The sequence below is a fragment of the Myxocyprinus asiaticus genome, chromosome 13 (assembly GCF_019703515.2).
Source record: "Myxocyprinus asiaticus isolate MX2 ecotype Aquarium Trade chromosome 13, UBuf_Myxa_2, whole genome shotgun sequence".
Taxonomy (NCBI): Eukaryota; Metazoa; Chordata; class Actinopteri; order Cypriniformes; family Catostomidae; genus Myxocyprinus; species Myxocyprinus asiaticus.
Window position 1 is genome coordinate 46,426,748 of NC_059356.1, and position 12,125 is coordinate 46,438,872.

A 12,125-nucleotide genomic window follows, 5' to 3' on the forward strand; every position below is an offset into this window, starting at 1 on the left:
ACTGAGACTTGTCCTCCACCACCCGGATTGAGGTGAGTAACCGCGCCACCACGAGGACCTGCTGGGTAGTGGGAATTGGGCACTCCAAATTGGGGAGAAAAGGGGCTAAAAAAAAATTTTTTAAAAATGGTTAAAACGTTATCACACTAAAATCATTTGAACATGCATATTGTTTACGTCTTGTGGCTATACTTTTGAAACAGTGAGTATGTTAACCAAGGGCGTAGCCAGGAAATTACTTTTGGGTGGGCCTCAATAAAAATGGATGGGCCAAGTTTTCGCCCCAATTTTTTTTTTTTTTTTTTTTTACCAAATCTTCCTTAACAACAGAGCAGCAGCCCACCCTCGGCTACGCCACTGATTTGAAAATTCACAGATTGGCCCCCATTCACTTCTATTGTAAGTGACTCACTGTAACCCAGATTTATGTTTTGTTTTTTAAGAAAAGGAGGGACAAGTCGAAATTATTTTTTGTGATAATTAACATGGTGCCACAGATGCTGTTGATTAAGCTTAACTTGTATTAAACCCAGAATATACCTTGAACTTGACACGAAGTCTAAAAAACGCTTAAAAAAACAGCAAAATAACGCGTTCGTTGTGGATGGGCCCTTTATTTTTTTTAAAAAATGATGCATATTTAAAAATGTATAAAATCATTATAGCCTACATACGAATTCTAAATACGAAGCTTTTTGTATTTTGTGTGAAAATAATTTTTTGGTTTTGTTTTATAAAATAAATTATATTAATAAATTATGCGCAATGACGTAACGCCCACCCGCGCTCCCTACGCGGTTCACAACAACAGACGGATCAGTCACGTGACCGCAAGCGGCCGCCCAGCTGGTGGAGTGTCACATGACCGCATTTGTTGTGTCGGTACCGCAGCAATGTCATTGTCTTTATTTATCAATATTATCGTCCTTATGACTCATATGTACTGACCGGGCACTTTCGATTCTGGAGCCCGAACATTTATTCAATGCTCTCGGATTGAAACAGACGATATTAGTGGCCTGTACAGGTGAGACAGACGGAGTTAAAGGTGAGACACCTTTGTTTTCACACCTGCTACTAGAGTGTGTATTGAATGTGTTCATTTTAGGATGCATTTGCGTGCATTTGTTTTACATTGTGTTTTGCTGTCGGTTTGGGTTAATAAACAAGCTGTTGATCCAGTCCTAAAGGCCTGTGCATTGATCAGATATGAGAAAACACATACATAATATAGTCAAAACAGTGCACTACCATGCATTTCATATAGAGACGAGAAAGCAAATAAATGAGAAACAAATAATGCATAAGGCTTATATTAAGGCTTGTACTATCCAGTTTAGAAATAGACGTAGCTGTGCATTTTAATTATCATATAAACTGCTTAAATTCCAAAGAAAGTGATGGGTTTACTTTAATGACATAAAATCAGTTCAGACAGACAGCCACATGATGTCATTCCCACGTATGTGATATTTATCCTACTGTATGTTAATAATGACCTTTAAACATGCCTTTACCAGAATGGGTTATAAATGGTACACTCAAAAAAATAATAAATAAGTAAACAAATAAAAGACCAAAAAAGCCTATTTTTTTTTTTTTTTTAGATTTACACATTTCAATATCGTAGCAAAATTCCATACACATTTTAAGTTTTTATTTTTAACTAAATTAAATGAATAAAGCTTATGAAAATAGTTATATTTAATTATATTAAGATGACTTAAAATGAAAGTTAGAAAAAATTTAATTAATTTTGATTCAATTAAAAATGAGAAAATGTTAATGAAAATGTTATGAAATTAAACTGCGTAAATCTTAAAAAAAAAAAAAAAAAAAAAATCTGATTTTTTATTTTATTTTTTATCGTTGGGGATAATAAATGTTTGGCTGTGCAAAGACCATCATAATAAATGGCTTTATTTAATAAGCATAAAGTTTAATAGAGACAAATTAAATTGGAACTGCATGACACTTAAATAAATGATTTTTTTACATATAAAATAGGCTACTCATGATTTAATTCAGGGTGAATAATTGGGACACCTAACTGTAATAGCAGTTGACATTAAATACTTTTGGATAGTTGACATGTCCTGAGGTGTTGTATGCTATACTCCATCTAAATGGATTTGTTAATTCTTTATATACACTTACTATGCATACAGTTTAATGACCTCATTAAACATGAATAGATTGCATTTCTCATTTTTAAGTTGTTTTGGATAAGTGTCTGCTAAATGAATGTCTATGGATCTATGTAATATCCATTAAATTCACTTGGATGAAGTTGAAGTGTTGGACATGACATTGTTGTCACACATTGTATTAGTTTTAACTAGGTTTCCCTCACTGATTCATATGCGTATTTGATCTTGTCAGTGTGGCACACTGCTAATATTTCTACTGAAACATCAATAAGAACTAAAATGGCAAATATTTTGTTTGTGCAACTTGTTAAATGCTTGAAATATCAGTCTTATACTCTGAGTATGTGGGCTGGATGTGAAACACTCATTTTGTTTACAAGCTTAACATTGCTACAAAATTCCAGGAATAGCTCTGGTATAAGTAGTTTGAAGACTTCTGCACTGATCTGGTGTTTATTTCCTTTTCTTCCAGGTTGTGGAGTTGTGTATGCTGAAAATGGCCGTTTGGCAACAGTTTGGATTGCTACTCTGGAAAAACTATGTTCAGCAAGTACGTATTTTTCTTCATCCAAACGCTACAGTGTGTGTCATGATATTTTTCTTTTGTTTCAAATCTGGATGATACACTTATTCATGGTTACATTTAATTATATCTTATACCACTGGTCTGTTGAATGCTTAATTCTGATTGGTTGGCGGACATTCTAAGGTGTGCAATTATTTTCCAGTAAACGCACGGCTATGAAGTAGTTCCAGGTCTTGACCGCATAACGGTTCCGTATCACTTCGCCAAATTATTTCAGTTATTTCAGAGAGCCCTACAGGCTACCACAACAAAATAACCAGTTAAGACATTGGTTAAGTACATAGGATAAGAATTACAAACAATGTCTATAATATCCTAAATTTATTTCAATTTAGATTGAAAAGCGTCTTTGGGCTCCCTCTCTTTCTCTCTCTCTCTCTCTCTCTCTCTCTCTCTCTCTCTTTCTCTTTCGCTCTCTTCTCACTCCCCCCCCCCCCCCCCCCCCACACACACACACACACACATACACACACATATTACAGGCTACCACAGCAAAATAACCATATAAACAAAGACATTGGTTAAAGTAAATCAGTTAAGAACTTCAGTCAATGTCTATAATATCCTACATTTATTTCAGTTTCGGTTGAAAAGCGCCCTCATCTCCCCTGCACTTACACACGCTCACACACACACACACACACACACACACTTGAGACTCGTGTCACGACCAACAAATAGAGCCGCACCCCCGTGACTTAATCAGTACAACTATTATAATATTTTCTATTATCCAAAATAACTTTTAATATGTGAAACTTTTTATGTTTCAATGTATTTTGCCCTAATCAGCCTCACATAGCTATAGTGGAAAACACCGTTCTACCCCTCCCCCTCTTTCTTACACACGCGCACACACACGCACACAACCCTGTTACTCCTATGCTGAAAAGCAGCACATCCTCCGTTGCTAGTTCTAAAGTGACGTTTTCGAACTGGTAACATTGGCTTGAGCTGTATCAGAGCTAGATACACTTGATCAATACAACAATTTTTTATATTATCGGAAATATCTGTGGGAAACACCCTCTCACTCCCCTCCACCTCTCTTAAGCTCTCACACACACGTGGACACATACACATGTACACATTATGCACACACTTACTCGAAAGCTAGAAACAGAGCCGTCATGTCAGTCATTGGCATCTCAGTGGGGTTAAAAACAGTTGTTAAGGTTTACGGAAATATGGCGACACTTGCTGCTGCTGAAAAGTGCTTAAACTTACATCTTGGCGATTTTGAAGCGATGATACTTCTGACGAGAGCTGCAACAAATAAAGGTAATCCCACAGTTTCTGAGTTTCTTTCGATCCCTCAAAAACAAATTCACACTCACATGCACAAACGCACTTCTTTATTACTCCAGTAAGTGCTCCAGTAAAGCAGCGCACACCTGAATCCTCCGTTGCTAGTTCTAAAGTGACGTTTTCGAACTAGCAACGAAGGTTTGAGCTGTATCAAAGCTAGATGCTAAATCCGTGCCGGAAGAAAGTAGTTCCACTCACAAGAGCGTTTTAGAGACACAAACCAGAAGATGTCTTGAGATAAAACCCTGAACGATGCCTTAAGTTGTGGTAACTGGGGTATAAGTGGAATAATTGACTCCGGCCTGTTGAGTTGTTGAAAAATAATGCACACCCGAGGTGGTAATGCCGTTATTTTTCAATAATTCAACAGGCCGGAGTCAATTATTCCTTACATAATTATAGAGTAAGATTCTGTCATAAGGATTATTGGGCAATAACAGACTATATGAAGAGCTCGTCACACTATGCTTAATCCTGGGTTAAGCAACGCTCCACACTTGTACATTTGTTTTCGAAGCCTACTGATTTGTGCTGCTAAATGTGTACAGTATGAAAAAGTTTTTGTTTAGCTACAGACAACCAAAAATAAACTAAACAATGCTTTCCTCATTAAATATTAATGTACTTAGTTGCATAAACATGGCAGCAAAAGAGTTTTTGTTTTTGTTGTATATCTTAAGAAGTTAAGAAAACCAATTTACATGCCGACTTTTCCTCATAGACAAGCATTAAAATGGATTGCATCCTAGTCCTTTGACCAATTAATGTTATTAACCTCATGAATATGCAAATAGGAACATTAATCCTGGGTTTACAAATGCACAGTGTGAAAACTGGAAACAGACTCCCTAGGATTTATGGAATGTTGAGCTCAGTCGCATTTGTGGCATAATGTTGATTACCAAAAAAAATATATTTCGACTCGTCTGACCTTTTATTTAATGAAGCAAAAATCTGGGTTACAGTGAAGCACTTACAGTGGAAGTGAATGGGGCCGATTCATAAACATTAGTAACTTACTACTTACTAACCGCTTAATAACCTTGTGTAAAATTACTGGATGTAAACTAGAGGTCGACCGATTGTGGATTTTGCTGATACCGATAACTGAGCTAGTGGAAAAGGCAGATAACCGATTAATCGCTAGAATATTACAAGTTTTTCTTAGTCTTTCATTACTATGATGGGCACAGACATAGAGGCTACAAGAGTCCAAAATGAATAAAATCCCAGATGCAACCAAAATCTCAATTATAGCGGAAAAAAATTACGATTTGGAGCTTAACGCAGGACTTCAAACAAGACCGAAACGCACCAGGGGCTCTTTATTTTGAAATGAGAGAGACTTGGCTCAGTTAAAATGCTCTATATTTAAGTATTTATTTTTTATAGCCTATACAGTATATTCATCAGATTAAGGAGTTTGTAGATAAATGCATATTTCTCCAGATGAGTTTTTTTGTTATTATTCGCAAGATATGATGTTTGTGATGAAGGGGCATGTTTCTATATAGTCGCTAGGAGGAATAAAAAATAATATCGGCAACTATTGTCATAGATATTTGCAGATAACTGATCGATCTAAAAGCAACTATCGGCACCGATTAATCGGTAAAACCGATATATCGGTCTACCTCAACTTTTTGGCCCCATTCACTTGCCTTGTAAGTGCCTCACTGTACCTCGATTTCTTTCTTTTTTTGAGGTAATCAACATTATGCCACAAATGCTGTCAAGAACTGTTTAGTCAGATAATTGGCAGAATTAATCTTTAAAAACAGCTGATTTTATTAAGCAGGTATATTCAAAGTTATATGTGAAGATGTTTCAGAAACCCAGCTAACATGATACCAGTCCATACGCCAGTCGACCTTAAACAATTAGACATAGAAGCAAAGCGCTTTTGCCCTCCTTAAAGAAACAAGGAAATGTTCTGTGGTTTGCTGTCAATAAAAATACACACGCATTTGGTGTCAAATGTAATCATTACCCATGTTCACCTTATTTGCTTCAATGATTTAACTTGGCAGTACTTTGGATCTATTAAATTACTTTTGTGTGCCTTCCTGTATTTGACGTCATAGAAAAAATGTGAGGTCTTTTTTTTAATGAAAGACAAAAAGTGGTCTGTTTAATCATTGCATGACTGTGCGTATCTGTTTCTCGCTCTCATTATGCTGTACATTTGCTCTGTACACTTGTGGATGTTTGCTGTGTTGTGTAAGATCATGTACAAGTTAAAGCTATATCAAATGAGCTTTCAAAACTATCAATTAAGCTCGATCAAAGTGCTGTAAGATGACTAGGGAATCGGTCCAATTCCCTCCTGATTGATGGCTGTTTGCTCACGGTTCGGCTCCGGCTGTTGCTAGGAAACTCAAAGTCAGCAGAGACATTAAACACAGGGCCCTTCATGGCTTCACTGCAGCAGACAGTGCTGCCTTTCAGGGGTTCAGGGGTCAAAAGTTCTTCATTGATCTTAAGTCTTCAGGTACCTGAAAAAAGTTTACACTTATTTATTTGACATATGGCTCATGTGTAATGAAACATACCTCTTAAAATAAATCAATGTGGCATTCACCTGTAGGCAGTGGTAGTTAATGCAAACAAGCTTACACTTGTACAATATCATTGTTTTCTAGATCAGGTTTATTTTATCTAAGTATAATGACTGTAAAATCATCAATTCCACTGTGATTATTAATTTTAATTATAAGGATGACATAATTATTTTTGTTTATTGCCCAACTCCGACAGTTATGTCAAACCTTAGCCAAACACAAAAAAGCCAAAAATTTTGTTTTGTTTTTTGTTTAGAGTTTTGTCTTTTGCATTTTTGTTTTGTTTTTATGTTTTGTAGTTTTTTGTTGTTGTTTGTGTTTTGTATTTTGTTATTTTTAAGTGTTTTGTTTTGTCTTTTAGTCTTTTTTGTTTTGTAGTTTTTATTTTTTATTTGTTTTGTTGTTTTTAATGTTTTGTATTTTATTTTTAAGTGTTTTTTGTTTTGTTTTTGTCTTGTTTTTATGTTTTGTTTTTTATGTTTTGTAGTCTGTATTTTTTGTTTGTGTATTGTTGTTTTTAATGTTTTGTATTTTGTTATTTTTAAATGTTTTTTGTTTTTGTTTTGTATTTTGTCTTTTTGTTTTTGTTTTGTTTTTTGTTTTGTAGTTTACATTTTTTGTTTGTGTTTTATTGTTTGTAATGTTTTGTATTTTGTTATTTTTAAGTGTTTTTTTGTTTTGTATTTTTGTGTTGTTTTTTTATGTTTTGTAGTTTTTATTTTTTGTTTATTTTGTTTTTAATGTTTTGTATTTTGTTATTTTTAAGTGTTTTTTTGTTTTGTATTTTTGTGTTGTTTTTTATGTTTTGTAGTTTTTATTTTTTGTTTATTTTGTTTTTAATGTTTTGTATTTTGTTATTTTAAAATGTTTTTTTTGTTTGGTTTTGTATTTTGTCTTTTTGTTTTATTTTATGTTTTGTTTTTTGTTTTGTAGTTTTTATTTTTTGTGTGTGTATTGTTGTTTTTAATGTTTTGTATTTTGTTATTTTTAAGTGTTGTTTTGTTTTGTTTTGTGTTTTGTTGGGTAGTTATTAAAGGGTAGCTCACCCAAACCAGTCGTAGTGAGGATGCATCGAACGCGTCCGTATGGGCTCACGGTCAAATGAGTGTACTTTGAAAGGCTGAATGCTCGACTGTGTGAGACTGAATGGTAGGAGGAAAAACAAAGTATACCCTAGCCTTAAATGATGGCAGAATTTTAATTTTGAGTTGAACTACTGCCTCACTTAAAGTGATAGTTCACCCCAAATCTGAAAATGTAGCCATCGTTTACTCACCCCGTTTTTTACCTCCTGTCAAATCACACCATTTTTAAGGTTGTTTTAAAATTCTTATAAATGTTCAACTTGGGTTTTTGTCAGCGACTATACTATATAATCATAAATCTACCTAAATTGCCACCCGCCTCATTGACTATGTCTCCTTTGTCTGCAGAAGCGTCAGATCTTGGTAACTCTGGTGGAGATCGCTCTACCTTTGCTCTTCTCAGCCGTCCTGATCGTTCTGCGACAGAAGGTGTCATCCACAATCAACCCGAATATAACGCACTACCACAGTTTCTCTGTGAACGAGCTGCCGGACAAGCTTTGCCCCCATGCCCTGGATCTGCAGCTGGCCTATGTGCCTGGCAACGCCAGCGTGGTCCAGAAAATCGCAGAGGATGTTCAGCAGAGCCTGAGGTCATGCATCAAGTCCGGTAAGAGATTTCGATTTCTGTGCGTTTTAGTGCTCTAAAATAATCATATTATTGCTGTGTTCACGTCATGTTGGAATTAATGTAATTACAGGATTCTGATTTGTGAAAATTGTTCATGTCTTCTTAAAACTCATAATTTGAAGCTGTAAACTCTAAATGCTATTAAAAAACATGGTGACTCGACAGTTGTCACGTCATGTAAGAAGACCCAATGGCAGCCGCCTCAACAGTTTCTGGTAGTTTTCATACAGAATATTTCTGATTTATATCATAGCCAGTGTGACCGGGAGCACTTTTTTGTTCTTTAACATTTAGCAAGAATATAGGTGAATTAAAGTAGTAATTAAAGCCGCACATGGATGTGTTTTTGGCATCATACCCGTTGCCATCGAAAAACAAATAAATTCTCAGTCCGAGGACGTGAACACAATCTGAATTGCCATCTCGTAATTACAGTAATTCCAACAGGTTGTGAACGCAGTACATGATGCAGCCCATGCTTGTGTGTAGTTATGGCTCACGTCATTGGCTGATTCCGATTGCCGAAAGCAAGCCGAAAATGTTTTTTTTGTTTTGTTTTGTTGTTTTCTTTATTTCGTTTTTTTATTTGGTTTTGTATGTTATTTTATGTTTTGTCTTATGTTGTTTCTGACTATTACTAAACTGACTATTTAGTAATGGCTGAATAGTAACCCTCGTTCTTGCGAAACTCTCGCAAGAGCACATTTGCCGCAACCAGTGGGTAAGGTTAGGGGCTGTCAGACCGAACGCATTTGTACATTTAAAAACAAAATAACTAGTTGCTGCGCAACAAATGGATCAGAATGCGGGTGTCTCAGGCATATTTTTAAAAACTGTTCTTTTAACTTGACACAGCATTTTAAAAACATGCTGCAATTCATAACACAAGTCCGTGTTGCATTCACACCGTTGCCACAAGGGGCGCTCTAGTGAATATTAGTGTGAGCTGTCCACTTCTATGGTGAGTTTACTTTCAAGTCAACTACTGTCATGGCGGAGCAACTGTTTGAAGAGAATATTGCTGAGCAAGTAAGTTAAAGTCAATATATTTATAGCAACTTTCCAGAATAATAACACATCCAGTTTAATGGTGCAGACTTTTGAAGGTAACTCTATCACCCCCTTGTGAACTGAGGTTTGTTCCCGCCACAGTAACGCAAGAACGCACGTATAGCATGTTCATTGGGACTGTGCGTTGACTCTGCTTACTCATCACATACTTGTGTAAAGTATGTTTCTGGCCTTAGGATGATGATGCTGTTGTCTCCACAATATTTGCACAAGGAGTTTCCCAGGAGTTTAATGAATGAATAGATATGTCGTGACCTTACCATAAACATCTTGCCAAGTTTTCCAGACATAAATATCTTCTACCTGTCCCTTGAATTCTCTTGGTGTTTATGTTTTTATGAGCTGCTATAAAAGTCCTGTGGTTAAGGGGCATATGCCAATGGTAAGTCAGAAAATAAATGTTTCTCTGGTCTGTTGTGATATTGTGACTCATGCCCGACCCTGTTTACCTTCTCCTCTTGGATCTGAATGGATGAGATCCATTATCAGCTGAATAGCTTTGATATCTTGTCAGGATTAAATCACTGATTGAACATGCTAGTTTAAAAGCGTCTGCAGCGGCTGTTTGTTTTGTACTTGATCTCTGAAATAGTGAGAATTCAAGTGATTTGTGATGTTGCACTCAGTCTTTTTGGATAACTGGGAAGAGGAAGTTTCAGAGTAATGCAGAATTTCTCTGAAATTACAGCATGTCAGGAAGTGAGTTAAATATTTACCCTTTATTTTACGAGGGCGGTCCGGCTGAAACATCATCATCAAAAATGATGATGAAAGAAAAAATACGAACATAGGTATTATTGTTTTAATGTAAATAATTAAAGGTACATCTTTAGTTTCAACAGAATTTGTACTTCAGACCTTTGTGTTGTTGAACAAGAAAACTAACTTTATACCATGTGACCCATATTTGGCTTTAGGCCATTGAAAATGAGTCAAATGTAACACATTACACATGGAGCCACATTGAGAGCCACATATCTCTGGGATTTAAGCATGTAGGGCCTATAATATTAGGATACAAAAAGGAAAGTTTGTCCTTAACCAGAATCTAAAAGGATATTAAAATATCTTAAATGCTTATAGAGTTATAGACACTTCAACTTTAGAAAAAAACAACACAAAGCCCCCCCCAAATTACTAAAAACTAAATAATGATTCTGGCACCTTTCCAAGGTTATTTGTTTACCTGTAGTTTTGCTCCACAATCATAGGCGTAAATTGTCATTTTGACCTCCCTTTAAATTTTAGTCAATATTGATCCATGGCAGTTAATAAGGCTTTCACCATCAACTGTGTATTTCTTTCACCAAATTATCACAAATTTTGAGCCGGCTACCTCTATCTGAGTTGAAATGGAATGACCCAAAAACCTTTTTGCATTTGTTGTGAAGTCCAAAATAAATAAGAAATTGCCCAATTTACAAATTCTTTCCATTTCAAAATCACTTGAACTTACATCACATTGTATTATGACTTCTGAGCTTGTAAGTAGTAACTTTTTAAGAGGACTTGAAGGCAGAATCAGTGTTAGTTGTGGTTAACGTCTTGATGAGAAAGAACAGAGATTAAAAGGGGAACAGAATACAAAGAGTCTTTCCGAATAGTTAATATCACGAGATTGGGTGACGACAACAAGATGAATCGGCACAAAAAAATGTCATGTACTGTGGGCTCCATATAGGGCTGGGTGATAAAATGATATAGATATTTATCTAAAGAAATCCATTTTCGATATCGATGATAAAATTTTGAGTAATTTTCGATATTTATGTTCTACATCAAGACGATCGGATCAGGTACGTGTGGCTAAAAACGCATGCAAAGTAATACACACAACTAGCTAACCGAATCACAGACATGAAATCAGCCTGTTAGGAAGTATTAGCAGGCAGCCCTGCTGTCAAGGAATCCAGTCAGGCTCGGTAGCCGCTAGCCATTAGCTAGCTATCTGGTTAATTATTGTTGTGTAGCAAACAAGACAGCACTGACAATGCAACACAACAGCTGTCGACTGAACACAACAACTCAGACATCAAAACCATTTCTGTTTATTTATGCACTATTTAGTTAACAGTTTTTTCATGAAACATAGTGTTGTCACAGGCAAGAAAGTTTTCTTCTTGTGATGTTCATTGCCGGTGGGCAATCCAGTTTATGGTGCATTACCACCAACTACTGAGCTGGACAGTGAAACGTCACAAGAAAGTCTTTCAATAGAGTCGAACATCAGCTGAAGATAATGAAAGAGGTCACACACCTTATATACAGTAGGATTAAATCCTAAACTGCGTGTACTTGAAAGGTAGCTTACCCTATGGAGTTTACTTGTAAACAAACAAGTTATGTTTAATTCATTCTTGAGGTCTAACAAACATGTGGAATTCAGTTCTGCCCCCATTAATGATATGACATGTATATCGTGATAAATATCGATATGGAATGATATGAACAAAATATTGTGATAATTTTGGCCATATCACCCAGCCCTAGTTCCAAAACTCTCAGACCTTTGAGTAAAAAGTTGAACTGAAAAGTTGAAATGATGAATTTCAGCATGTTTCCAACAGCAAATAAACTGCTGCTGCAGTTAATCTTTGTTCACTATCATTAGCTTTCATTTAGCACTTTGCTCACTGCTGTGTTTGCATTGCACATTTACAACAGATGCTTCCTGGTTAAAAGTTGACTCTTGATGACACTAGATTTGCATGTTGGTCCTCAAATATAGGGAGA

General features: G+C 35.7%; 1 protein-coding gene across 2 annotated transcripts in view; it reads left to right on the forward strand.

Annotated features, from left to right (window-relative positions):
• The first annotated feature begins 860 nt into the window (after positions 1-860).
• Positions 861-12,125, forward strand: part of abca3b (ATP-binding cassette, sub-family A (ABC1), member 3b) — a 64,224-nt gene continuing 52,959 nt past the window's right edge. The window contains exons 1-3 of one of the 2 annotated variants that reach the window (XM_051713270.1): positions 861-1,027; positions 2,623-2,700; positions 8,039-8,300. In XM_051713270.1, coding sequence (XP_051569230.1) covers positions 2,638-2,700; positions 8,039-8,300 — 325 coding nt within the window. In that variant the 5' untranslated portion in view covers positions 861-1,027; positions 2,623-2,637. Of the gene's footprint in view, positions 1,049-2,622; positions 2,701-8,038; positions 8,301-12,125 lie in introns of both variants that reach the window. The other variant, XM_051713269.1, reaches the window with a different exon arrangement.